At 54.1% G+C, this 26,235-nt stretch overlaps 10 protein-coding genes across 10 annotated transcripts; 6 read left to right on the top strand and 4 right to left on the bottom strand.

Moving 5' to 3' along the window:
• Positions 1–385: 385 nt before the first annotated feature.
• On the top strand, positions 386–2,206 carry EV422DRAFT_525615 (phosphatidic acid phosphatase type 2/haloperoxidase). Its single transcript, XM_053070066.1, has 5 exons — positions 386–987; positions 1,056–1,416; positions 1,479–1,691; positions 1,766–1,886; positions 1,964–2,206. Exons 1-5 carry the CDS (start codon positions 523–525, stop codon positions 2,154–2,156), a joined length of 1,353 nt encoding a protein of 450 aa, XP_052926494.1. The 5' UTR covers positions 386–522; the 3' UTR covers positions 2,157–2,206.
• EV422DRAFT_525614 (glutathione S-transferase domain-containing protein) lies at positions 2,207–3,375 on the bottom strand. The gene is made up of 3 exons (XM_053070065.1): positions 3,026–3,375; positions 2,793–2,956; positions 2,207–2,701 (listed from the first exon to the last, which is right to left on the bottom strand). Exons 1-3 carry the CDS (start codon positions 3,242–3,244, stop codon positions 2,443–2,445), a joined length of 642 nt encoding a protein of 213 aa, XP_052926493.1. The 5' UTR covers positions 3,245–3,375; the 3' UTR covers positions 2,207–2,442.
• On the top strand, positions 3,376–7,407 carry EV422DRAFT_525606 (topoisomerase II-associated protein PAT1). Its single transcript, XM_053070064.1, has 10 exons — positions 3,376–4,009; positions 4,097–4,162; positions 4,229–4,338; positions 4,397–4,454; positions 4,531–5,261; positions 5,344–5,665; positions 5,736–5,830; positions 5,888–6,519; positions 6,587–6,799; positions 6,863–7,407. The coding sequence occupies exons 1-10, from the start codon at positions 3,691–3,693 to the stop codon at positions 6,996–6,998; spliced, it is 2,682 nt and encodes an 893-aa protein (XP_052926492.1). The 5' UTR covers positions 3,376–3,690; the 3' UTR covers positions 6,999–7,407.
• Positions 7,222–8,729, bottom strand: EV422DRAFT_525604 (uncharacterized protein). The gene is made up of 7 exons (XM_053070063.1): positions 8,362–8,729; positions 8,178–8,295; positions 8,057–8,107; positions 7,868–7,992; positions 7,695–7,796; positions 7,530–7,603; positions 7,222–7,455 (listed from the first exon to the last, which is right to left on the bottom strand). The coding sequence occupies exons 1-7, from the start codon at positions 8,476–8,478 to the stop codon at positions 7,278–7,280; spliced, it is 765 nt and encodes a 254-aa protein (XP_052926491.1). The 5' UTR covers positions 8,479–8,729; the 3' UTR covers positions 7,222–7,277.
• Positions 8,730–12,532, top strand: EV422DRAFT_577802 (uncharacterized protein). The gene is made up of 6 exons (XM_053073266.1): positions 8,730–10,126; positions 10,175–10,362; positions 10,423–10,777; positions 10,837–10,914; positions 10,985–11,157; positions 11,244–12,532. The coding sequence occupies exons 1-6, from the start codon at positions 9,008–9,010 to the stop codon at positions 12,436–12,438; spliced, it is 3,108 nt and encodes a 1,035-aa protein (XP_052926490.1). The 5' UTR covers positions 8,730–9,007; the 3' UTR covers positions 12,439–12,532.
• A 436-nt stretch (positions 12,533–12,968) lies between these two features.
• On the top strand, positions 12,969–14,915 carry EV422DRAFT_525596 (uncharacterized protein). Its single transcript, XM_053070062.1, has 4 exons — positions 12,969–13,173; positions 13,273–13,705; positions 13,774–14,136; positions 14,210–14,915. Exons 2-4 carry the CDS (start codon positions 13,387–13,389, stop codon positions 14,506–14,508), a joined length of 981 nt encoding a protein of 326 aa, XP_052926489.1. The 5' UTR covers positions 12,969–13,173; positions 13,273–13,386; the 3' UTR covers positions 14,509–14,915.
• Positions 14,916–15,089: 174 nt separating this feature from the next.
• On the top strand, positions 15,090–21,215 carry EV422DRAFT_416470 (uncharacterized protein). Its single transcript, XM_053067069.1, has 2 exons — positions 15,090–20,870; positions 21,097–21,215. Exons 1-2 carry the CDS (start codon positions 15,395–15,397, stop codon positions 21,135–21,137), a joined length of 5,517 nt encoding a protein of 1,838 aa, XP_052926488.1. The 5' UTR covers positions 15,090–15,394; the 3' UTR covers positions 21,138–21,215.
• EV422DRAFT_566516 (uncharacterized protein) lies at positions 21,186–22,068 on the bottom strand (the record flags this gene model as incomplete). Its single annotated transcript, XM_053072449.1, has 4 exons — positions 21,186–21,263; positions 21,335–21,495; positions 21,563–21,718; positions 21,789–22,068. 4 exons carry the CDS (start codon positions 22,066–22,068, stop codon positions 21,186–21,188), a joined length of 675 nt encoding a protein of 224 aa, XP_052926487.1.
• A 413-nt stretch (positions 22,069–22,481) lies between these two features.
• On the top strand, positions 22,482–24,383 carry EV422DRAFT_525589 (uncharacterized protein). The gene is made up of 6 exons (XM_053070061.1): positions 22,482–22,833; positions 22,913–23,416; positions 23,481–23,534; positions 23,620–23,641; positions 23,706–24,032; positions 24,110–24,383. The coding sequence occupies exons 1-6, from the start codon at positions 22,507–22,509 to the stop codon at positions 24,130–24,132; spliced, it is 1,257 nt and encodes a 418-aa protein (XP_052926486.1). The 5' UTR covers positions 22,482–22,506; the 3' UTR covers positions 24,133–24,383.
• A 1,101-nt stretch (positions 24,384–25,484) lies between these two features.
• EV422DRAFT_485352 (protein-tyrosine phosphatase-like protein) lies at positions 25,485–25,718 on the bottom strand (the record flags this gene model as incomplete). Its single annotated transcript, XM_053067371.1, has 1 exon — positions 25,485–25,718. A coding segment is annotated over one exon (234 nt), but the record flags the coding sequence as incomplete, so codon positions are not given.
• Between the last annotated feature and the right edge of the window lie 517 nt (positions 25,719–26,235).

The raw sequence follows: 26,235 nt of genomic DNA, 5'->3' as shown, positions 1-26,235 counted from the left end.
GGTTTGCGCACCAGCCCGCGGGCGCTTGGTTAGGGGTCGGATAGGTGAAGTTGATGTCTAGGATGGCCCGTCCGCCGCTGCTCTAGTCAAACAACTACGAGGAGGCTCTGGAACGAGAACGGGAACCCAAGACGCGAGACAATCAGAGCACACCCTTGTTCGAGCTTTCTACCCGCAAGTTCTTGGAAGAAGATTGAACCCAATATGGGCAAAGCTGCTGTTGAGTGGTTGGATGAAGCTCTGGGCGTCTCTGCGTCAGTCTGGTCAGTGAGGGGAGAGACGAGACGGTGTCCACGATTAATTAATAGCGGCGCAGTAAGTCCCTTATGTGGGCTTATGCCTCCAAGCCCTCAAGCCCTCTTTCCGCCAGTGCGTCGGTGGAGACTGAGAGGAGTATTTGAATTTGCATTGCATGCTTCGGCCACGGCCTGTCGGCAAGCTCCCTCCTGAGAACTACGGTGGACGCTTGCTCGGTTCCTCCGTGGTTGGCGCCCCCCGCCTCCAGCTTAGAAGTCTGCAGTCATGGACCTCAAACAGCGACACAAAGCCAATAAAAGCTCTCCGCCGTCCCAGAGATCAGGGGTGACAGATAGGTCAAGCCAACGTCTGGAAGAGCCAAAGCCTCCGTACAACACCAGTCCGGCTGCTCATGCGACGGACCCCTTGAACTCGGTATCGGGAGGTGTCTCTCATGGCAAGCTCAAAACGGCCATACGGAATGTCCTCTTGCCGTGCATTCTGTGGGAAACACACGTTATTGCAGCGTTGCAAGCGAAAATCCGCTGCCGTCCCGTCGATGCCTTTTTCAAGTACTTGGGAGCTCTGGGCACCCACACCGCCTTCTTGCTCGGTCTGCCTTGCTTGTTTTGGTTCGAAAGCGGGAACACTCTGGAGATACATGGACAAAGTGTGGACGTGAACAGGGTCTATGGACGGTCTCTGGTTGTCCTCCTGGCTGCAGGGGTTTACGTATCTGGAGCGATGAAGGTGCGTACACAGGCAATTGCGTCGCTGGGACAACACATCTTGACTTAGACACAATAACTTCCCAATAGGACTGGCTGGGTCTCCCTCGCCCTTTGGCTCCTCCGGTGATCCGGTTATCCACATCAGCCTCGATCGATGTGGAATACGGTTTCCCATCCACGCACACCGCCAACGCAGTCTCGTTATCGCTTTATACAGCGCTTCACTTCCATAGATATATCGCCGACGGCTGGTCCGAATCTGGACAGACATTTGTATATTACGCATTGGCAACCTACGCAGCGCTGATCGCACTTTCGAGATTGCTGACTGGCATGCACACGGTGGTGGATATCGTGGGTGGGGCGATCATTGGCGTGGGACTTGTGTTGGTGCATTGGTGGTGGATTGTGGAGCCTATGGAGGAATGGCTGATGACAAGCTGGACGGGTAGGCACTTGCTGTCCAGGTATATCTTTCGCCATGAAGAACTAACGTTCCGTTCATCGTAGTTCCTCTGGCGGTAGTTCCACTCTGTGTCATCCTGATAAGCATTCACCCGGATCCTGAGGGCCCATGTCCCTGTTTCGACGACTCTGTTGCCTTTGTCGGCACCCTCGGAGGCCTCTTGATCGGAAACTGGCACTGGTCGATGTACAACCCCGTTCCCCCTCCAACGCCAAACTCACATGTGGTCCTGCTCGTTCTGGAACGCCTGACTTGCGGTAAGCTCCCTTGTGCGTTGTGTTGGTCCTCGCACATCGGATCCTTGTACTGATGTCTGGACTCGTTTCGACAGGCATAGGGCTGATCGTTGTATGGCGAGTCGTCACAAAGCGGATATGCTACAAGATCTTACCGCCCCTATATCGACTCCTAGCCCTTCCTTTTGGAAGAAAGTTCTTTTCTCTTGCAGACAAGTACGATACGGATGGAGCAATGGCATCCACACTTCATCACACACTGAACCTGACATCTCCTGTCTTTGACTTTCCAGGGACTACAACTCCATCCCGTCGGAGCACGTCAGCTTTGCACCTTCCCTATTACACCTTTCACAAACCGAAGCCATGCGATTCAGGCTTCCGCGCTACGACGTCGACATTGCATCCAAGCTGATTGTATACTGCGGAATCGGATGGATCGCCGTGGAGGTCGCGCCAGTGGTCTTCACGCTGTTACATATCTAGAGGCAGAGACCACCTAGGCCTCGCCCGGTTATTGCTTCCAGCGATACCTACTTTATTTATTTTGTATCTTTTTGTGCTTGTATCAATTTTGACTAGATGATGAACAGGACGGTTTTGAGCGTATCTATGGTGCTATCTGACGTTTGTATGCAGTGCCTCGGCACCCTTGTTGACGCAGGAAGACGCGGGAACTCTTGGATGCTCTCCGACTGGCAAAAAGAAAACGCCAGCGCTCAACTCTGAAGGCACCTACAGATATCTACCTCGTCATCCCAAACGTGACATCTCACTCTGAAGGTGGCCTAGAGAGGACCATCGCGGGACGCTTACCAACGGCCTCCGCCCATGCCGCCAAACCTTCCCTCCCTTTTCGCCACTCGACGTCAGGAACCCGCAAGTCCAAATACTCCAACGCGCACAGGACCGCTACCTCCCCGATGGTGAGCTCCCCATCGGCTGATCCAAGCTTTGCGACGGATGATTCGAGTGAGTCCAACGCTACTATGATCTTGCCTTTCTGCGTGTCCACCCAGGGCTGATGAAACCTGCGAAAACACCATCATGGAAAGATTCATTGAGTGCGCTATGCTGAGTATAAACACTCGAGCGACGAGAGAGATACCACGTTCTCCCTACTTTTCAGCCGGCCGGATAGTCGTCCTGTTTTCGATAGCGACCAGAACTGATGCGTCCATAATCCCATCGGCAAGGGCCTGCAGCGTCAGAGCGGACCAACGCTTGGGGCCATTAGGAGGAAAGAATCCACCGTTGGCAACGGAGTTCAAGTATTCGCAGATGACCTATTTCCGGAAACAAGTCAAGCAGCAGGGCGGGCGCAACGGTTGCAGAGCATGTGCTACACCACTCACCCGACTATCGAACAGCGCGGTGGAATCGGGAAGGAGCAAGACGGGGACCTTCGACAACGGATTTGAAGACCGAACTAGCGGTGTATCGGGGCCTCCGCCTGGAACCGGTCCTATGATGGACACTCGCTGGATGGCTACTTGATCTTGCAGGCCCAGCTCGTGGATGAGGATGACCACCTTCCTGACATAAGGGGACGTGGGCGAATAGTACAGCTTCATGATGGTTGTCCTTGAGGCTTGCTTTGCCGGGCGGTACTACTATGACTAGTCTGTGCTTCTACTGTACAGTACTGTATACATGCACAGAGGCCTATCTCGCTGCGATACTCTGCGCTGTGCTGGTCCACATTGCCCAACCGACATCTGACCCACATCTGACCCGCATGAGACGCCGAGCTGTTTGTAACAAAACGTCCTGAGCAAAAAAACGTTTCATAACATGTAACGAACGGATCTGAGGATGTGGAGCGAGAAGACTGTTGCACTGTTTCCCCGCCCCCAAATGCTTCGACATCTTCCGCTCCGCTTCTAACAAACCGCAGTGAAAGTTAGTAGTATCAATTTACTTTCTGCGACTGGCCTCACTTGTTCGTGCCCACCGCTTCCAAACGGTGTGAAACCCGAAGCAGATTCGCTTTGAGACGAGACTGCCACCGTGCTCAAACATGGCCTCCTTCTTTGGCTTCAATACGGCTCTTCCCGGCCGGGACACTGGACGACGCCAGCAGCAGCAGCCATCAGCATATACGAATGACGATACTTTTGGGGACGAGCTCGGTGGGAGCTTAGAAGATGATGTCAGCGGCAACCCCCTGACGGATGGGAATGCATCGCGAGTGGACGAGCTGATGGAACAGAAGTATGCCTACGGAGATCCAGCCGATGTAGGGTTAGAAGGGGATACGGCCTTGCAAGGCCTAGAAGACGACAACGAGTCTTTGAACGATGAGACGTTCGGTGGTAGTGCCGCGGTGGAGAACGTTGGTGAGTTGTTGCATTGCATCCTCCCCTGACCGTACTGGCTTTCCCGTGTCCGCTCCTACTAACGAGGCGTCTTTGACACCCTTGCAGGCCAAGACTTCGATTTCGCGGCAGGAGGCGCTTTGCGCAGCGAGGGCGCATTCCCGATGGAGCAACGTGTGTGATCCTAGTCCTTCTGAAGAGATATAGCGCGATAACGACTCAATCCGTTCTTAACTGCAGGACGGCCGTCTGAGAGACAACAACCTGTGCATGGCGCATATCATGATTCAAGTCATCAGCTGTATTCGAACGATATGCCCGATGAAGTCCCGCGAAGACCGTCTGAGCTGGTAGGTTTGGTTCTCTGAATGTGCTGTTGAAGGAAATGCTAACTGAGGTACCTTCCAGAACAGGGAAAGCCTAGCGGAGATTTGGGGAAAAGAGAACAATGCTGGCCCGAGTCGCGGTATGGCGAACCGATACAATACTGCTTTACAATATCAGCGTCGTCACTGACACCTCCGTGTTATTTGCCCCGAAAGACCAACAGCAGCATCACGTCCAGACGCAGCCCCATCCCTCATCGCATTATGGGACAGTGGCTCGACCGGTAACGTTGGAGGAGTTGGAGGCACAGATGCGAAGGCAGCGTCTCAGCGCAAGGCCAGACGTTCCACCACACATGCAGGGTGGTCCGGGGCCTCAAATGGGTGGTGGAGCATTGGATAACGCAAGGCTTCAGGGATACGCTCAACCTCAAATGGATCCCCGCCTGAGAAGCGTAGAGGAGATTGAAGCTCTCATGCGTGCCCAGCGAGAAGGTGGTGCTCGCCCTCAACAAGGGCCGGCGTATCCGATCCCCCAACAGGGGCCGCAGTATCGTCAGCAGCAGCAATATGGTCAACCGTTGGCCGAACGGCAGGCACACCCTGATGGCAGGTTGCCAATGAGTAATGTTTATCAACAACAACCCCCAAATCGCAACAACAGTCCTCAGCAAATCCAACAACAGCAGCAACAGCTTCAACAGCAGCAGCGTGAGCGACAGTTTCAATATGTCGACAATGAGAATCGTGGACAACAACAACAGCGATCCCCTATGCAGCTTGGTCATTTCCTGCCTCCTCAGCAACGAGGACCGATGGGCAGTCCACAGCACCAGCATCAACATCAACAGCAGCAGCAGTTCAATCAGCAGGGGTATGGAAGATATGATCAGCAGCAGCAGCGAGGACAGTTCGTTGACCGAAGACCTGACATCCGTACTCGTGAGGTGCGTGTAACGAAGCCTCCTTTCCTGGTGCGATAGAGATACCTTTTCTCACGTAATGTACTGTATTCGCTCGGAACATCAGGAGAAGTACCGTGGCACAATGACCCAGCGTGAGAAAGAGTTGATCGCCAAGATTCAAATCTCGCAACTGGTCACCGACAACCCATACCGAGATGATTTCTACTACATCGTGTACAAGTCTTTGACCTCCGCTAACCAGAATCAAGAGGATGCCGACGCTACATCTGCCAATGCTGGCAAATCAGCGAAAGGGGGCTTGAACTGGCAGCAGTCGCTGTTGATGGACCAAACTCGTGCGCCGGGATCCAATGCTACCAACAAGATGCAGCAGCAGATGCAGCGTCTCATCGAGGGAAGGAAGCAAAAGGCCAAGGGCAATTCATGTAAGCTGTGCTCCAAGCTTTTTTACATTGAGGAAGCTCAAACTCACGAATGGCAACACAACTTCTTCAGTGTCGCTTGAGGGCGCGCTTGGCAAAATCGCACTGAGTTCCGTGCGGAATCCGCGTCAGATTTTGCAAGTTGATAGTGCAGGAAAGGAGAACAAGGTATGTGGCTCCGCATTGAAAGATTATAAGCCTGGTCCTCACACTGTTGACACATAGGACGCCAACCCTGCGCCAAAATCTGCGCACCACACGCCCAAACAAGTTCTCAAGCAAATTGAGAAGGCATATTCTGACGTGTTGGAGCTTGAAGTCCTCAAGCGCCAAGGACCGCCAACCGATGGCGAAAATGTTGAGGAAGAGACTGAGGCATACCACGCCAAAATCAGCAACCTGACCAATGGGCTATGGCGAATTCTTGGAGTCGCGGAGCCCGTTCCACTCAACTATCCACACCCGTTAGCGGCCTTCTTGTCGTACGCCAAGGGCAAAAAAGTGTTTCCACGAGTGTTCCGTTTCCTTCCTCGCGAACATGCTCTTGCAGTGATCACGACCATCTTGGCCCGTCTCGAATCGCTCGACGTCTGTAAGCCAAATTACACCCCGGACGATCTCGAGCTCTTCATGGGCAATGTCGTTCCCACCGTTGTTACGATCGTCATGGACCTCCCGCTCTTTGTCGTTAACGCTTGCATGCGGATCATACTGGAGCGTCACAACATGGTGTGGGTTGCAAAGACGAAGCCTGGACTGGCATTCTTGACGATGTTTTTGAGTCGTGCCGAGATGGTCAAGCAAGGCGCGGGCGGACCGCAAGGATTCCAAGTCGCTGAGCAGGAGTTGAGCATGTGGTACGTTGCCCACAAAGCAATCGTTGTTGATAATATCATTTCTAACCCCGCTCCCTTCCCATCACAGGACGGAAATATACAACTTCCTCTTCGCGTCCCTGCACAACAGCTTTGCGAACCTCTTCCCGTCCTCCGTCAGCAACGCATCGAACTCATTCAGCAACGGTAATAACAGCAGCAACATCTATGCTGGAGATGTGTATGTGTGGCAGTTCCTCGCTGCACTCGCGGTAGGCGCAACTACCGTTGATCACCAGAGAGTTCTTTTGACGGAAGTCAGGTGGGTTTCCCGTCGTTGGAAAATGCATCTCCGTGCAGGAGCCTTACATTCGCCATAATTCAGGGACAAGGTTCTGGAAACAGCTCGCCGCACCGATGACCCTAAATCCCTTGCGAATGTCAACTTGTTCCTCAACGCGCTCGGACTCGGGATCGATGCCCGTCAACTGGTCGACATGTCCTCCTCCTCTGGATTCTGATTAGGTCGATCCCCGAAGCATTGGAAATCTAGTTCATAGCTATTCGACCCAACAGCGCATAGGAATATACATTGATCCTCCCCCACTCTTTGCGTCCGTGATCCCTCAAGCTATCATGCAATCGCAGATACCCTGCATAACCTGACGGGTTATTTGTTTCCCCCCGTCGCCAACATCATACTTTTTTCTGCTGCCTTTCTTACCAAATGTAAAAAAAGAGTCATCCCAAAAATTCATCCCGCTCCACTTTCCCCAATGTCCCGACTTGTCGCACCGAACTCAGCCCACCCCGCCCCCCAACCGCCTCACAAACCCCTGCCCCAACACCCGTGCCACCCTCGCCTGTCTCTCCCCCTGCTTCCCCACCCATCGTTCCTGTCGGTCTGAGTCGTTGCGCGTGTCTTCTGTTGTCGGGGGTGCGGACAGATAGATGGTGAGGAGTTCGATGCATTTACGTCTAGATGCATTATGAGATGGGTTTGTTAGGGGGAAGTGTTTTGGGAAAGAGGGACGGGAAAGGATGGACGTTACTTGACGAGGAAAGGCACCTCGGCTTGTTTGAGCAGGGCGCAGATGGCGAGGAGGTGCGGGGATGTATCGAATATCTTTTTCATGTGCGATGGAAAACCCCACAGAGAGGGCATTCCAGTCAGCCAAGCCGAACTGGCGGGTGAGAAAGGGGCGTGGGGTACGTACCTCCAGATTCACGCACGAGTCGACCAAGATACACTGTATCGCCTCGAGTGCCGCAGCTGCCGTCAGTGCGTCGGTGTGGCTCAGTGCATAGGTCGCGAGCGTCTATCGGGAAAAAAGACCCAGTTTGCATTGGCGACACCGCATACATGGGACGCATGTGACGGACAACGAACCTCCATCCCGCCCCGCCCAACCACACTCTTCGACGCAGCGTCTCGGAGGGCGACGCCTTGGAGGATGTCGAGGGCGAGCAGGGAGAGCGAGGGGTTCTGTGGCGTGTGGTTGCGGTGGGGTGGGTCTGGGGTGGTCAATGATATCAGTGTGTGTGCAAAGCGAGGCAGGACAAAGAGTGTTCTACCTACGGCTATGCTTTGGCAGATGCTTTTGCAGAAGGGTCAGAAGGGTTTGCATCACTTAAAACCGACAACAAGAAAGACCTGTTAGTTTTGGGTGGTTGCCTGTCACTTCACGAAACATACATACCTTCACACTCCGAAACCCGCTGCGTCTCCCTGAACGCCTCCTCATCCTCCTCGCTTTCTAGGATCTGGCGCAGGGCAGCGAAGCCAGCGAGACGGGTTGGCGGGTTTAGGGATGTTATCTGCGTGGACGGTGGGTTGTTGTTAGGTGCGTTTTTGTGCATGGGTGTGAGGAGTTTGAGGTTTACCTGGGTGAGACATCGTGATAGCTCTGTTTGGGTTGCGGATACTTCGGAACGGAGGTCGGTTGGTTGTCGTGAGTCGGCGAGCATCGGAAAACCTTCTCTCAACTGCCCGTGTGTCATGCGGTATCCTTGAGGGAAAAAGTGGACGTCAAAAACGCAGGATTGACACTCTTAAGACGATGGCGATGGCGATGGCGATGGCGATGCCGGCGATGCCGACGATGCCGAAGACGATGGCGATGGCGGATGCCCGACGGGAGCCGTGCTGAGGGGGAGGAATAGATCCTTGGTGACTTTTTGCTGTTCACTTGCGCACATCACAAAAGTGAAAAGACTGAAGGTCAAAAGCGTCAACTGCTCCAGCTGTCAGGACTCAGCTGTCGTTTGACCTTTGTGCCAGTTTGGTGCTCCATCCCAGCCATCACCACCATCACCGCCACCGCGACCATACACCAGCTCGGCTTCAATAGCGCTTCTACAAAAGCAAACGCAGGACCAACATTTCTGAACCTTTGGAGAACTTTCTCACTACCAGGACGGTTCTGTAGGGACAGGTTTCCGCACCTGTCAACTCCGCCTTATATCGGAAGTCCACTGGACTATAGTGGGAAAACGAATATCAACAGTTCAACCGTGGAGCTGAGGACCAATGGGGTTCCCCGACGCCGACGGAATGGAAAGCGTCAGGTTGGTTGGTGAACCAGTGCGACCCACCCTTGGAAGACGCCGTACGATGGTTCGCACGGACTCGGCACCATGCGACATCACCGACGACAATGCTTCCCTCCTCACGAGGCTGGCCGCTCCTCCTGCAGCCGATCAGGTGAAACGGTCAAAAACACCGCCGCACATGCCGTCGCATCGTCCTTCACTTATAGCCACTGCGGAGAATCGGATACTTTTCTTTGGTACTGCGGCGACAGTTGAGGAGGGCAAGGAGGTGCAGTCGCCCGTCGACGCGTTGCTGGAGGGAACGCGCAGAAGTTTGACGGAGGTAGCGGAGGCGGCGAACGATGATGATGAGGGCAGTGGGCGGGATGATGCGTCATCCTATAGTACAGCATCGGAGGACCTCGAAGGCGCGAGGCAAGATGCTGTAGAGCAACAAGGGGTGCCTCCCGCTACTCTGCAGGGTGAGAGTGGTCTGCCGGGCGTGGGGAGAGTGCAGCCGGATGCATCGTGGTCGAACCAAGGTGTTTCCCTGCTGCCGTCGACGGATAGTGCACCGTTGGCCTCACAAAAGCCACATCCGCTGTTACTGCAGCAATCCATGCTGTCGCCCGGCATTGCGTCTACAATGGAACAGGAATTATCGAGATTGGACATCCGCCGATATCTGCAGTGGATTCTGTGCTTCGCTTTGGTCAATTTCGACCTCGAGTTGGGCCAGGCATTGGAATGCGTATACCCACATGTTGGCTTTTCAGAAGCGGAGAAGAAGAATATATCATTCTCCGCGTTCCCGGACTCAAACTCATCGGCGCATCTGGGCGACAACACCTTTTCATTTCGGATGCGAAGTGAGAGTTTCACCACCAATTTGTATCGAAGGCAGTCGCTTTCAGCCACCTCGGCCTTGAACCCGGTGACTCCGACCAGCGGCGGATATGTACAACACAAGGTGGCGACCACCTCCACTCTGGCGGTAGGCCCCAACCTACCTGTAGATACCGACGGATTCACCTATGGATATGTCTTTTTCCGGCAACAACGTGATGCCCAGATACGGCGAGGCTACTTCCAGGTTGGTGAAGGAAGCCGGGATATAGTGAGCAACGTTGTCTTTAATCTTATTCACAATACAATGTCTTGCAAGAAATCCTTAGTCGTGCTGTCGCCTCATCCGTGGCCAGGTCTCTTCTTGAACCTTGTTGCGCGGCTAGGACCAGTGTACATGGATGCTCTTATAGAAGATAGAACTGCAGGCGCGTCTTCGGACCTGTCTGCGAAGTACACCGCTTCGAGGGCTATCCTGGAAACGGCCTGTTATAACGTGGCATCATGGTAAGGATTGGCGGAGACCGTGTTCGAAGACACCCAGTGGCTAATCCGATGCATCCGCAGGCCAGCTCCACCTTCGTCCTTGGACTCGGAGACTTCATACATCCCCATCAACCTCACCCTTCCCTTCCTGGGACAAGCCTTACAATTCTCATTCCCACCCAATCCCTGCTTCGCTCAGTTATTTGAAACGCAGCGAACTTCCCTGAAGCCGCAGGATCAATCATTGAGCCCACCAAACTCGGACGTCCCGATTGTATGCACACCTGGCCGCTTCTACGAGCTCTTTTCTGGGTCTTTGGAGCTGCTGTGGATCAGCTGGGAGCTCATGGTGATTGGGCAGTCGTTACTCGTCATTGCCGAGAGCCCGGGGGCTTGCAGTAGCATCGCATGGGCTTTGGTGGAACTTATCAAACCAGTAAGTTATGGAAAGCCCGATCTGCCACACCGCTTGCGTGTTGATTGTACTCGCTGCAGATACCTTTCGGCGGGGACTTCCGTCCATATTTCACAATCCAAGATTCTGATTTCAGGAGCATCGTGAATCGGCAACGGGTAGGTGTCATGTTGTTTTTCGTCCGTCAAAAGCTAAGGTATGTCCAGTGTACTCAACCATCATTCCCAGCTACCTACGATAGCAACCGTCATAGGCGTTACGAATCCAGTGTTTACGAAGGTGTTGGAACACTGGCCAAACGTGGTCAGAGCAGCTGCTCATTCTCATCCGCCACAAGGAGATGCACCTCATGCATCAAAGCCGTATCATATCCGAAAAGCGGGGACGAGCGCTGGGAGTCCGTACGTACCTGCATCATAATCGTTCTTGTCTCATTGTGGGGCGTCGATCTCAATTCGGATATGGCTTTGCCATTTCCATACAATAGGGCACCGCGGGGCACGCTATCAAGTTCTATGCAAAGACATCCACCACCCACATTCTTCTCACCGATGCAAAAACCCAGCATCTTTCCGTTCGGGAATACAGGATCCCCAAGTCCCACCCACCTGGAAGCCGACAGTTCCCAGAAACGCCGAGAACGAACGATATCAGCCGCATGTGATGGCGGACAACAAATGGGGGCAGGTGCCGGGGCCACCGTCGAGAGCATCACATGCAAACACAAACCGTTTCTGAGTAAGGACCGCAAGCTGCTGAAAGAGGTGGTGGAGGCTGCCATCCGGGGCAAGCCCGTCCACCTGTTGAACAACATGCTACGACGGCATTTCATCGAGCTTACCGAGCGGTTTATCCAACCGCTCAACCGGCACTTTGAATCGCTGATCGTGGGCAACCCACTGCAAATGAATTTGACGAATATCCGCAGCCGGCCCGAAATCAGACCTTTTAAGCAGGAGAGTTTCCTGCGGGCAATCGAGCAATGTGCGCCGAATCTCCCCGTCACGCCAAAGCGACCCATCGCCGACCTCTACCGGAGCTTCCTCCTTTCCCCGAACTTTGCCGCCTGGCTTCAACACCGCACCTCCGATGTGTTTAGAGACTGGAGGCGGCGCTACCTGGAAGTTCTTTGCAACGAGGACGTGGAGACGTGGGCACGGTCAAAGCTGCAGAAAGCTGCAACGAGGGGTGGACTGAGTGGCCGAAGAGGGAGCGGCGGGGATGTTGAATGTGTGGATCTGCTGCTTCGGATACGAGATGAGGTGGTGAAGTACGCGCCTTACTTTCCGGAGCAAGATCTCGAATTTGGTGGTAGTGAGGGGACCGGCGCAAGGAGGACGAAGAGATTGAGTCCTGAAGCATCAATGCCAGCAACAACATCGACCACGTCGCTTCCCGCATCCAACTCCATCCCGTCAGTCTCCACCAAGCGCCGTGGTCCAGCCCACATCGACCTCTCCGCACGATCAGACGGCTGGGCATCCAGCATATGCGCCGCGGCGCCCTCCCCACAATCACCCGGCCCCGTCGACGTGATGGGCGGAGTAGTCCCCACCCCAGCACAGTACACGAATCTCAAGAAGCAAATGGAGCGGCTGATAGGCATTTTACCAGAGGAGCTCCGGGGGAGTATAGTGGGGAAGGGGCGGGAAGCGAGGGACAGTAGAGATTTTGTAACATGAGAGAATGATACCTTTAGAGTTCTGTGCCGTATCACTCGCTTGGGCTGAAGTTTCTTGAATGTGGGGTGAACATGAAGGTGTCGACGCATTGTCTGCCCCGCAGAAAATGATGTATGGCCATTGCTGTCGGCGATCCACGACTTCCACGATCCTCCACGCACTTCCACAAATCTCCGAATGGACCCAAAGCGCGCATACAACCGACCGAACATTTCTCGACGAAGATTTCGGCACGGGGGTTTTCATACGGAATACATACACCAGATAAACCAATCACACTTAGCCGCTAGTGATTGCGGCTGACATGGATATCCTAGGCAGGCGTATATGAGTCGCTTCCGGATAACTGGTGGAACGTAAGAAATTAGGTATCAGGTTTGCGGCGACAAAAGTAAGGCACTCGCTGAATGAGCGATGTAATGACGCCTGTGGAATTGCCAAGTCACGTGGCGACCAAGCTGAATTAAATGGCAGCGAAGAGGAGCGTGAAGAGGAGATAAGGGAGTCACAACCGACCGAGTCACAGCGAGTCACCCCCAACCCTCTCACGTCAACGCTACGCACAGCAGACCCCCCCTCTCTCGCGAAGGACGCTGTCACCATCTGGAACACCTCGCCCAACAGAGAGCGGCGCACCCCCACCAGTGTGCATGTGCACTTCAACGACTTCCGCAACAGTTCGCTTTGCGCGCCGCTTCGAATCAGATAGAGAGGTTAAGTGTGCTCAAGACCTAGGTACGGGTGCCGTGCTTTTTCACAACTGCGCTCCATCGCATAGTGGTAGCGCAGCAAAGATCTGACGAAAAGCTCACCCCATACGCTTGCGTCCAGCAGTGTGCATTTTTCCTGTTCGGTAGTCGCTTTCGTAACATCTTGCCCACGGGACCTTTCTCGCGCAAAAGGTTTACCGTTCCGCCACCCATTTCTATCTGCCAAACGAGATTCACGATGGAAACCCAGCACGCCACGCTCGGGGCCGCCGCTGCTCACCCGGCTCCAACTTCCTCCGTCCCGGAAGGTACGCGCACGCTTGTCTCGGCACCGACAGACCCGAACGCCCTTTCGGCTGCAGACTCTCTCCCACCAACACCATCACAGGCAGCGACATCCGCTGCTGCTGCCTCGCATATCCTAGCCCAACAAACCGCGGAATTTTTGAAAGTTCAACGTGGGCCGCACGGCGAAATCATATTTCCAGATGGACCTTCTGTCTTATATGCCGCAGGCGTGTACCTAAACAATAATCAGAGCGGAAACCCAGCGCAGGGTGAGTCCTATCGGAGATTTCATTTCCATGTATACTGATAGCGATGGTCGCTAATGTCCTACAATTAGCAGCAGAGCCCATAGCTTCGGCAGGATCTCCTCCCCGCGTCATCTCGCCTCATCAACTGACAATGTCTGTTCCACAAACTGCGTACAAGCTGGAAGGAGGACTTCCAGCCTCTATCCCAATCCAGTACGGACAATTGCTAGTCCCCAACGATAACACTCAACATCAACAACATACAACCCCCGGACCGGTCCGGAAGAATAATAACACCCGCCGACGCTCAAAGCCATATGATACACCCGGGTCTGATCCTACAGGCGTCAATGGACAACCATCTCAAAACGGATTAGAGACGACATCGAATGAGGGAGGGGACAACCATCATGGGGACGACGATATGGCGGTCAAACGACGTCGCAATACAGGTGCGGATCTCATGACGGTTGTAGAGGTCATGTTTTCAGATGTCTGATCGACGCTCGCACATTCCCATTACAGAGGCAGCGCGTCGCTCGAGGGAGCGTAAGGCGGTGAAAATGCAAACATTGGAAAATCAAGTTCTTCACTTGGAATCCGTGAATGCGTCGATGGCAACGCAGTTGGCCGTGGTGGAAAAGGAGCGAGCCATATTCGCGGCACGCGAAGCCGAGTACAACCGGAGGATCGCTACACTGGAGTCCAGCCTGCGAGAAGCTCACGACGCGTTGATGGCAAGAGCAGTGATGGGTGAAGCGAAACCCCTTCCTGTAACCACGCCTCCCAACACGGCAGCATCTCCAACCGCGGCGGAACAGTAAAGATTCTGACTTCCGTCTCCATCCCTTCCAACGTTTTCGATCAGCTTATTTTCGAGCTACAAAGTCTCTCTCCTCTTCCCTTTTATTGTGTGGGCGGGATTCTAAAAAGATCGAACCTCTCCTCATATTGCAGTAGGAGTGAGTGACAGCCAAAATTTGTGTGAAGCAGAGCGCCCACACATACGTATATAAACGCAACGATATGCCATTTGTCCCAATGGAAAAATTTATATTGTCTCGAGCGCTTGGCCTTCTCGATGAGGATCCCCTTTAGGTAATCCCCGAACGCGGTTCCATCTCGAACGTTTCCCATGAGTCAATTCGGCCATCGACAGCATTCGCTAAGTCCAAGACGGCGAGGCGAGCAATAGCGACAGCGACGGAAAATACCTTCTCTCTTCATCAACGGCTGCAGGCGGTGCGATACGCAAAAATAGGGGCACTAAGCAAAAAAGCATCGATGGGCGATGAGCGATACCGCGATGCTATGCCAGAAACCGGCCGTCCATCGCGCGTTTGTGGCCCGCGAGGTTGTGGGCCTTTTGCGTCTGCCAGGAGTGCCAGGCGCATGTGCGTTTGTGGGCGTTTGGAAAAACTTTCGTCTGCGGCTTCACCACAAAGCCTGAACTCGACGGTTGACAACTTGACCTCACCATTGCGACAATTCGTACACCAACTCGCTGACAGCAAGCTCAGATTGATAACCCACTTCAGCGTCCGGTAGTCCGTGATATCTCTGTATCGTTTCGCAAGGAGTCGGCAGTGAACGCAGAAACCTTCCTTCAAGCACCGGAAAGACTGCAGAAAAGGCCCCGACCGGCAATTTCCTTGACCCATTCCTACTTATCGACAGCCCCAGCAAGTCGTCAGCCGATAGTCAGTATCGATGCTGCCCGGCGAGGCACCGGCGGGTCCACCGTCGCCAAACAACAGTGAGCAGGCACTGACAGCTCCGTCACTACTCCCAAGGCCAAAGCGAACCAGCATTCGTTCCGTTTCCTCAAGTTCCCCAGGTTCTCCCAACCTGACAGAAGAGCATTTGCGGTACGCCGCCCCCGCTGCAGAAGCGAAAGCAATGTTGCCAGCACAGTCCCCACAAGGCCCCGACGACGCCAAACTGCAACATGACCTCTGGCAAGCCGCCCTTGCCGCCAAGGCATATCAAGCTGAGCTCGACGCCTTGCGGGCAGTCCTGCGTACCCGAGACGCATCTATTGAGCAATTAAACAAGGAGCTCTCAGAATTCAAAACTTTGAATAGTGGAGCTGAGGACTATATCGCTGGTTTAGAAGCGCAATTTGAGCGACAGGGCCACATAACCGAGACGTTGGACCGCTTAGAGAAGGAGCTGGGCGACCCGACGAGCGAGGGAGCTGCTGCCGAAAGCGGCGCCGACGGGGAAAAGACCAAACCGACGCTGACGATTGATACCGCCCATCTCAACGAACCACCAGTGTCCGTCTCTCGCCGTTGGAGTCGAATGCTTGAAGAGGAGCTCAAAACGGCTGAGCTGCAGTCGCCTGAGGAGGAGGTTGCTGACGAGAACGACGTCGCGCAGAGACTGCCCGACTTTCTGCAACGGAGCAAGGACGGGCGGACGGTCGTGGAGGCAAAGGAACAGGAGATGGTGGAGTTGAAGGAGCTTTTGGCGGCTGAGATGGAAAGGAGAAAGCGATCTCAGGCTGCTTTGAAGCAGGCGCATGATGAGCTGGAGAAGGTTGAGAAGGAAGTCGAAGCGCTGCATCATGGGTTTATCGATGCCCATTCGAATCATCGGGAGTGGAAGGGGCTACATGACGGTGCGGCCGACCAGATTCAACGGTTGACTGAGGAAATCTCATTGAAAGAGCAAAGCTTAAAGGACTTGAACGCCAGGCTAACCCATGCAGACCTTGCTCTCACCGAGAAAGACCGTCTCATTGACAACCTGAAGGCTACCCATACGTCGGAGCTTGCCGAGCGGACAAAGAAAGCCGAAGAATTGCAGGACGCTGTACTACAGAAGGACGCCGAGATCAGCAGCTTGCGCCAGCAAGTTCAACACCACGTCTCCTCGCTTTCGGCAATTGAAGGGCGAGCTTTGGCTGCTGAGCAAGACCGCGATCAACACAAGACCGAAGTGGCCTCCACCCGCACGGCTCTGGAGCTTCTGTTCGGTGCCAACATTGAAGATATGGCCTCTGCGGATGTTTTAAGGAGGATTGGTGATCGCCATGCGGCAGATCAGTCGTTCGCAAAAGATGTCGAGGCGAATAAACTGGCATTGGAGACTGAGAACCTCACTTTAACCAAACGATGCATGAAAATGGAGGCCGACGTCAACTCTTTGAAGGCCGAACTGGCGGGGGCTCAGAAAAGCCTGGAGGAGGCGATTGCGGAGCGCGACCGTTCCCACGCCATGGCCGCTGAGCACGAGGAACGGGTGAGAGCGCTAGACACCGCGCATCAAGACCGTATAACCAGCGCCGAGGCAGCACTCCAACGAGCTGTAGAGGCCGAGGCACTCTTCGCGGCCGCTCGCTCGACGCACAAGGCAGAAATTGAAACCCTCATGCTCAAACTCAGCGAAAACGAGCGCGAATTGTCAGACCACTCTTCCCGCGCAGCAGACCAAGTCGCTGACCTCGAAAGGAAGTTCCAAGCCGAACTCAACGCAGCGATCGCACAAGGGCACGACGCGAAATCGAGCGCGGAAGAAGCGGAAGTGAAGCAGCGCGAAGAGCTGAAACGCGCCCTGGCCTTGATCGAGCAGCTGGAAGGTGACATTGCTGAACTGCACGCCAAGTCCGAGCGGGATGTCGAAGACGCCGCGAATAAATACAAGACGGACCTCGACGCCGCCCGGCTTCGTTTAACGGAAATTCAGGACCTGGCTTCCGCCCAAGAGGCCGTGCTGCAGGACCGTATCGCTGCATTGGAGACGAGTCTTGCGGCATCAAACAAGGACATCCAAGCACTTACAGCTGAACGTGCGGCATTGCAGAATACACTCCGTGAAAAGGACGTGGAGCTCTCGCACTGGAAGGGCAAACACGATGAAGCGCAAATCATCCACCGCGAGCTGACCGCCCGCGTTATAGTTGCTGACCAGGTCCCGCATCTGGAGGCTGACAATGCTTACCTCAAAGCAAGAGTCATCGAGCTTGAAAATGCCACTGCGGACGGGGAGGAGGCTGCCAAGGTGCTTGCCGATGTCCGTCACCAGCTGGAACTCAAGGAGGGTGAACTCGACGCCTTGCGTGAAGAACTGCTTCTTGTGAAGGCAGCTGGGGAGGAGCACCAATCAACAAAGCAGCGATTAGGAGAGCTGGATCAAGAATTCCGGGAACGTGATCATCACGCAACGGCGTTGATGGGGCGTTTGAGCGAAAGTGAGGCGCATCATCAATCGGCTTTGGAGAAGTTGCAGGAGGCTGAGGCGCAGAAGGCGGCTGTGGAGGCGCACCTGGCGGAAATGAAGGCGGTCCTTTTGCAGACGGCGACCGATCTGCAGGCGCGTAACGCTCAGGTTGAGGGGTTGAAAGCTGAGCAGGAAGTTTTGGTTGCTGAGCTTGCGGAGTTGCAGCGATTGCATGGAGAATGCGGAGTTGATTTGGAAACGCACAGGGCGGAGGTCGCTATCCTGAGGGACAAGCAGGAAGCCGCTGATCAGGCCGTCGCTGAGCTCGCAGAACTACGAAGCAAGTACGCCGACCGGGGAGCTGAGTTGGAGGCGCATAAAGCTGCGATCTTAGCTGTGAAGGCTGAGCTTGCAGAGACCGAGCGGAGGCTCGAGGATCAGACATCCGAAGTTGATTTGCACAAGTCCCGCGCGGTGGAACTCGAGAAGAAGCAGAAGGACGCGGACCTAGCCATCGATGAGCTAGCAGAACTACGGAGCAAGTACGACGACCGCGAAGCTGATGTGGAGGCGCATAAAGCTGCGATCTTTGCTTTGAAGGCTGAGCTTGCAGAGACCGAGCGGAGACTTGAGGATCAGGCATACGAAATTGATTTGCACAAGACCCGAGCGATCGATCTCGGGAAGAAGCAGAACGATGTGGATGGGATTCTGGCCGAGCTTGCACAGTTGAGGGAAGCGCATGAACAACGGGCAGCTGAGTTGGACGCACACAAGACTGAACTCGTCGAGTTGAGGGCAAAACAAGAAGCTGCCGACCGCGCCGTCACTGAACTTGCCGAGCTTAAGATCATCCACGAACAGCAGAGGTCCGAGCTTGAGTTGCACAAATCCCGGGCAGTTGGTTTGAATCAACAACACAGCGAGGCGGCAGGGCTTCTCGCGGAGTTGGGAGCTTTGCGAGAATCGCATGAACAACGCGGAGCGGAACAGGACGCACACAAGGCTGAGCTTGTTGCTTTGAGAGCGAAGCAGGAAGCTGAGCTCGCAGAGCTGCAAAACAAACTCGGGGAACAGGGATCTGACCTTGACTTGCATAAGTCTAGAGCGACGGACTTGGAGCAAAAGCTGAGAGGCACTGAATTGATCCTCGCGGAACTTGCCGAACTGCGCGAAGCACATCGACGACGCGGAGAAGAGCTGGACGCGCATAAGTCCGAGATTGCCGGCCTCAAGACGGAAGTCGAAGCTGCCAAGGGATCTGCCCTCCAGCAGAAGACGGAAAGGGTCCCGTCGATCGATGAGGGTGGTCTGATCGAGATGTATAGAGCCCAAATTGCGGAGGTGGTTTCCGAGCGCAACACGATGCAGATCGAGATTGAGGACTTGAAGAAGACGATCGAGGCAATGCCCACTGCAGAGGCTGTTGACGAATTGAAGAAAACCATTGAGACACTGCCTAAGCCTGAGGCTGTTCAAGAGCTGAAGGAGAATCTGGCGAAGGAAGTAGCCAATAAGGAAGAGGTGGAGGCTGTCGTGAAGCAACTCAACGAAACAATCGCAGAGCTCCGCAAAACCGAAGAAGAATTGCGGACGTCATTGCAAGCCGCTACTGCTGCCGCCGCTGCCGCGCAGCGGCCAGCAGTGCAAGCACGCAGCAGAAGCACGTTGACAAGGACTCCTCCGCGTCGCCGCGATTCTCTGGGCACGATTCCAGAAGCAATGCGTCCAGAACAACAGCTGAACGGCATGCATCAAGGAGACAGCCAATCCGTACTTGACCTCGTCAAAAGCTCTACCCGCAACGTCGGCACGGGCGAGACTGCCATCCCCTCCGAAGGCGAACGTCAGGAACTGTTGCGCTTGATAGAGATCCTTTCCGTGCACATCACCGCTGCGGATCAGCAATTGGAGGAACAGAATGCGCATGTCGCTCACTTGCAAGCGGAACTGAATCAGCACCGAGCGGAAGGGCAGGGAGACAACGCAGGGACAAATCGCAACTCCCGCGTCAACATGCTCGAAAGCCGGGTCGAAAAGCAACTGGATGAGATTGCGCAGATGGAATACGAGGTCGTTAAAGCTAGAAGCCAATGCAACGCAGCCGAGTCTCGCGTGATGGAACTGGAAAAGACAGTGGCAGATTTTAAGAGGCGTGTGCAGGAACTCAAGGCGTCGAAACGGCTGCGGAACCGAAAGTCCGGACCCATCACGCTGACGTCGAAGGAGATGTCGGATTTCATGCCAACGTTGATGTACGAGGATCTGATGCACAGCCAAAATAAGCAGCCGAAACCACTACCCAGACCACCCTCGAGCGTGACGCAGTCAGAGCTTGGAAAGAAGGGAAGCACGGAATCTGTGCGGCAGCCTCCTCTGCCCGCTGCCCCGTCAAGCGTGTACAGAATACCGGCGAACAGCCCGCCGAACGGGGAACTGCAGCCGTTCTCTTCCACCTTGGCCATCCCGCACGTTAATGTCTCGGATTCGAATCTGTCGAATATTTCGCGGCATCAGAGCGTGGACAATCTGCAAAGCCGCGATCAGTCATATGGGGCTCGCACTGGTGCATTGCTGCCTCCAGCGGACAATCTGCACCCCAACGGCGAGCCAATAAGCCGCGTACCAAGCGACGACGGTCGGTCGGGACGAAGCCGCTTCACCCGGTCTCTTTTCCGGTCGAGATCCAAAGTCGGGCGGTCTGTATCGCGGGATCCGAATGGAGTGGAACCTGCCAGATCGACCGCTGGCGCGGAACCTGTGCGAGAGGCTGCTCCAGCTGCGCCGACCCAGCAGTACCGACCAGAATCGGCGGGCAACGGCAACGGGCTCATGTGGCATCACAAAAATACCAGCGCACAGACGTTGTCGTCCCCGTCGACCGCTAGTCTCGCCGCATCGTCAACGCATACTCTATCGGAGCATAGACGACAGAGTCACTATGATTCCCGACCTCCTGTGACGATGATGCCTGAAAAGGTGAATAAGAAGAAGAAATCGGGATTACTCTGGTGGACTCGGAGTAAGTAGTCTCAGTAGTACCACTGGGAAAACATTCTCGTACATTGGTTTGGCGATCGAGGGATCACATACAGTATAAGAATATGCGGCGTTCAGAGGACGTATTGTAGCGTACAGTAGAAGACTTCATATAGCATCACTTTCCCTCATAGTTCCGTTCACAGTTTCCTCATGTTGCGATAGAATATCACCAATCTCACATTTTCGTGGAATCCGTTTCTCTCCAGAGCCTACGTGCAAGGTTGAGTTTCACGATAGCAGATACTGATTCAATCAAAATTTGGATATAACAAAAAGATTCACAAAACATCGTAATCTAAACTTGGGTAACTTCGGAAGAGGCCAGTATTACGGCTTGCATCCTCTTTGCGCGCACGTACTCAGCATTTGCTCGCTATGGAATCGAGATATCGGTCAGATGAGTTAATTGGAGAAGAGGGCTGAGATGAAACGGCCGACATTTACCATGAAGATAAAGAAGCCCATAACAATCATCAGATATGAGATCCATTCCGTTTCGGCCCGGGTTTCCTCCTTTTCTTCCGCAATCGACTCGGGGGATGCCTGTGGGTCATATTGGTCATATTGGTCTAGAACCTCATCCTCTCTTGCCCTCATGTAGAATCCTGGATGTAGGGACTGTCAATGAAATGCGCTCCGCCACGAAGGAGAGTTGAGACGTTGTGTCCTCACCATAACGAACGAGTGTGATTCCAAAACCGCACCGTGACCCGGCGCGAGCGGCGTGCGAGGTAGCCAGCATGGCGGTCAAGAGAAAGCCAATGAAGTCGAAGGACATGGATACAAGCATGTTCACGATGAATGATAGGAAGTCACCGACAGGGAGGCCTGAAGAATAGGAGGGGCCGTCAGACAACTAGGTATCGGCTGAAGTGTCCACAAGTGCCACCGGACTCACCATCGATGAGAAGCTCCCCATCGTCCTGAATCCCGCTCGATATGACCGTGGTCTCATAGTACGCTGGTGCGCGGTCGTGAGCAACGTCGGCATAGGACGGCGGCTCGATTTCCTCATAAGCCTTTCCAACGGGAGCGGGCGAAGGGTCGGTCTTGGGCTTCAGGTTTTGAAACACACCGTCACGAGCAGTGACGGGTTGAGCAGCTGCTGGCGCAGAGCTCGAGCTGGCGGCGGTAATAACGGGCTCTTCAGCCTGAGGAACTGGTTCGTAGATTGGCATAGTTAGTGCTGGGAAACTTGGGATTTGAGTAGGTGGGAATGTGCTTTTGTAAGTGGCAGAATGGGCCACCTGCCAGTCGGCAGTTATAGGAGCGCTTTCCATCAAGTGACATCCGCAGGAAGATCCCTTGGCAGACGGATAAGGGGGAGTCGCTGACTTTGCTGATCCCGGCCCGCAAACCGCGCAAGTGACTGACTGGCTGGCCACTGTTCCGTGACTAGACGGGGCTGGATTTGGCAACAGGAGATTTGACGTCCGGTTCCCGATATGATGATCGCCCCACTTTTAGCCGACTTCTTGCTATCATAAGGGTGGCCTCTTATCGAAGGCGACACGTCACACGGAACCCCAAATTAAATAAGTGTCACCTAACTAATTAGTAATGAGACTTTGTGGCAATTTGGCCAGAAATCCGTCCTGGGAATTCATCCCAAAGCGATGGGCAAGAAGGACAAGCATCGGAAAGGCCATGATGATCACAAGGCTGGCGGTGGCGGGAGAGACCGCTGGGTCAAGGCCGCGTATCTCGACGGTGCGTCTGAGGACTCTTCTGACGTCTGGAAGCAGAATGATAGCAGAAAGAGCGGAAGGAAGTCCGGCGGTCGTCGCCGGGCCGATAGCAGGGTTGGGCCCTCTCCGAACTTTCAGGACGGTGAACGGGTGACAGTCAGTATGTTGGAGCAGGCTGATCGGAAGAAGCTGGCACGCACTCGGGCCCCGGGACGTATCCCAATGTGCGAGACGATCGACCGTCATACTTGTTATGTGAGTGCGCCATAGCTCGCTGCCAAACTGCCGCCGTAGGCTCGCCGCCACCCAGCGGACCAAACAACTCTCCCCGCAGATGGCTTCGGTCCAACTCCCCACCGCCGAAGTGCACAACCTGATCAACATCTACACCGAGCTAAGATCAGAAAGTAAAGCCGCACGACACCATCCTACCACCCTTCGGGAAGATTTCTGTGGTACAGGTGTTCTTTGTCGGGAGTGGTGCAAGGGCAACGCAGAGAGAGAGGCCTGGGGCGTCGACCTTGACCCAGACGTTATCCAATACAGCAAAACAATCACACTCGGCCAGGAAGGTGGCCCGGAATGCGAGCGCGTAAATCTGACAGTCGGCAACGTTCTTTCCGACCCCGCGACATTGGCGATACCGAAGGTCGATATCATTGCAGCTCTGAATTACGGCGTAGATTATTTCCAGAAAAGGACGGACTTGATACACTATCTCCGTAATAGTCGAAGTAGCTTGGCGCCGGGCGGCACGTTGATAGTTGATTTGTTTGGGGGTGCGACCGTTTGTGGAACCGGGGGCCGGCTTTTCGAGAGACAATATAAGGATTTCACTGTAAGTCCTTGTACACATGATGGATGTGGTGTCCTGAGAATTGAACGCCTCCCTCTTCGGATAGTATTATTTCGAACAGAAGCCGTTTGATTTAATGACGAACCTTTCCAAAGTTCATGTGAGTCTCATAGTACGCCTCTGTCCTCGTGTGTGTGGGAAGTCCCAATAGTCTCCGATTGGGCTCATTTGTTCCCTTGAACCAGCTCCATTTCAGATTCAATGATGGTATGCTCTCAGTCCTATGGGAGATGAAGCGGGTTTATGCTTAACATGGTTCCCGGCTACGTAGGGTCTTGGCACAAAAGCGCCTTCACCTACGATTTCCGCGCATACAGCATCATCGAGATGCGGGAAGCCATGCTCGAAGCCGGATTCGCCTCCACGCACGTCTGGCTAGCGGAGAGCACAAATGAGAGAGAGGTACTGCGGTGTGCTGACGATGAGGACCAAGATGAGGATGATGAGGAAGAGAACCAGGACAACGAGACACGGGAGGACGGGACGAGCGATGAGGAGGTTGAAGATGGAAAGTCAGAGCCCCGTAGGAAATTCGGCGCGGGGGCATATGGCTATGAAAGAGTGGAAGGCTCACTGCCGCAGCTCCAGTCATGGAATGGTAGGGCATCCCGGCGCGGCACCGCCTGACATTCTTCACGATGCTTATTGAAAAGGTTCTTTCTCACCCGTTTTCAGCTTACGTTGTGGGAATCATTTGAGGACTTTGGATGGACGAGATATGACATTGAACGTGCGATATCCGTAGCCGTTTTCCAGCCTGCGTTCTCGGCGTAGTCTGAGATCCTTGGGACGTCGGCACATTCAAATAGAATCATAGACGCATAGACTTTGCAACTGGTCAATAGTGCAATCATTCATAGAACCATCTCTTTCTCTCTGCGCCTGCTCGCCAGTCCATGGAAAATATTCATATGACTGGCTCAATAACGTCGCCCCCGGCAGTTTTTCCCCTCGAACGCCTCTCCATTCCGAACGTGTCTCCCAGGTTACCGCCAAGCTAAGCAGGCCAGAAGCAGGCAGTCGCAGCACGCGTCGCCGGAGGGCCCGAGGTCAGCGATCGAGTAGCGTATGTCCGTCTTGAAGGATTTTCAAAAGCTGCACCTCGACACATCTGAAACTGGGTTGCGAGAAAACTTGATTGTGTTCAGCAAAAATAGGCCCAAGATACATCAAAGAACAAACCTCTACGATACTACATTATCTGAACAGCGGACATAGATCGTCTGTTAACTAGTATACGATTCTACGCTATAATCTACCGATCTCCAAAACTGAACTGCACACAACCTCCAAAACTCTCAAAGCGTGAGAACTAGGTACAGAATATGGTCAGATGACTACACGCTCCTCAGCGGGTTTGTTACAATGACAAATCCAGCTGAGATTTCGTATATAATAGGTCGCCGAGATCGACTTCGATGCTATCACCAGCAATAGAGCGTGGCCCTATGCGCGCGGGACCAACTGAAGTGATTCCTCTACAGGGAAAACACAAATATGCCGATGTGTCTTCCGCTTCCGCTTCCGCTTCTTGAATCTCTCGGTAAACAGATCTCGCTTCGAAGGCAGCCATTCGCGAGTCCAATTCGGCGTCTAGTAAAGTTTTGAGCAAGGCGCCATCAAAGTCGATCGGGTCTGAACGGGCGGTTCGGCTGGAGGACCCTTCCATGCCATCTAGGACTGAGAGCGCCGACGACGACGAATCCACAAAGGGTGGTGTTGGGGAAGGTGTTGGGGTCCGCGACTCTGTCAACGAGGATGATATGGGCCAATGGTCGATAGGTGTAATGGGTCTTTCTGACACAGGCAGATACACATGCGCAAAACTTTCAATCGGAATCGGAAATGCCGCCGTGCATGAAATTGGTTGGCTCCTCTCGTAATACATCCGATTCGGATGAACGTCTTCGGGGTTCCGTGTTCCTTCGCGGCCTTCGATGTGCCTCCTCCAGTACCGCCATAAGAACCTCTCTTGCAACAGGTTCCGATCGTAGGAGTTGTGGTGATGCAGACGAAAAGGCTCAAGCGCCCACTCCTTCGGGTGCCACCGGAGGCTCTGCGGTCGTATCCATCTCAGCTGCTCCAACGCTTTCTTCGCTGTGCAGGAGTACTTTTCCATTAAATACACAGCCAGCATGCAGCCGGTTCTGCCAACTCCCGCCTGACAGTGGACGAGGACACGTTTCCCCGACTGAATGAATCGTTGAGCATGCGTAAGAAACAGTCGGAGTTGCTCTTCAGAAGGCACGGATCCGTCCGGCATGGGCAAGTGCAACACTTCCAAGGTGTCCGTGGGTTGAATGTCGTCGAACAAGTCAGGTGAGAGTACGTCCGCAACATGTTTGCAGCTACTACATTGCATCGAGCCCTCGACGGTGCCCTCTGGGCTGGGAATCACAGCGCACTCTGTTAAGTTTACAATCAAGCCCACACCTGCTTCTAGCAAAGCCGGGTAGTGTTGTCGTTCCACGGGCGCCGAGGAACCGCCTATCCAATGATCGTCAATCCAGCAGGTATGCCACGGTAAGCGAGGGTCTTTCGGGTAGTAAGACTCAGGTCGCTCCCCTAGCCACGCCGACGAGTCTCGCACCGACCGCATCCAGTCACTGTCTTCCGCATTTTCTTGTTCGTCGGAAACAAAGACGAGGCCGCTAACGTCGGCTTGTAGTTCCGAGTCGCTTATAAAACCCTCATCATCAGCTGCTGGTTGAAGGCTTCGTCCTGCTAGAGAGGTGGACTTGGCAGCGGACGTTTTTGTTTGGAAATGGACCCGAGCGCCGTTGGTCATTCCCAGTCTATTT

The sequence above is a fragment of the Fimicolochytrium jonesii genome (assembly GCF_025526975.1).
Source record: "Fimicolochytrium jonesii strain JEL569 chromosome Unknown EV422scaffold_8, whole genome shotgun sequence".
NCBI lineage: Eukaryota > Fungi > Chytridiomycota > Chytridiomycetes > Spizellomycetales > Powellomycetaceae > Fimicolochytrium > Fimicolochytrium jonesii.
The sequence above is the reverse complement of the archived record's forward strand: the minus strand, read 5'-3'. Positions and strand labels throughout refer to the sequence as shown.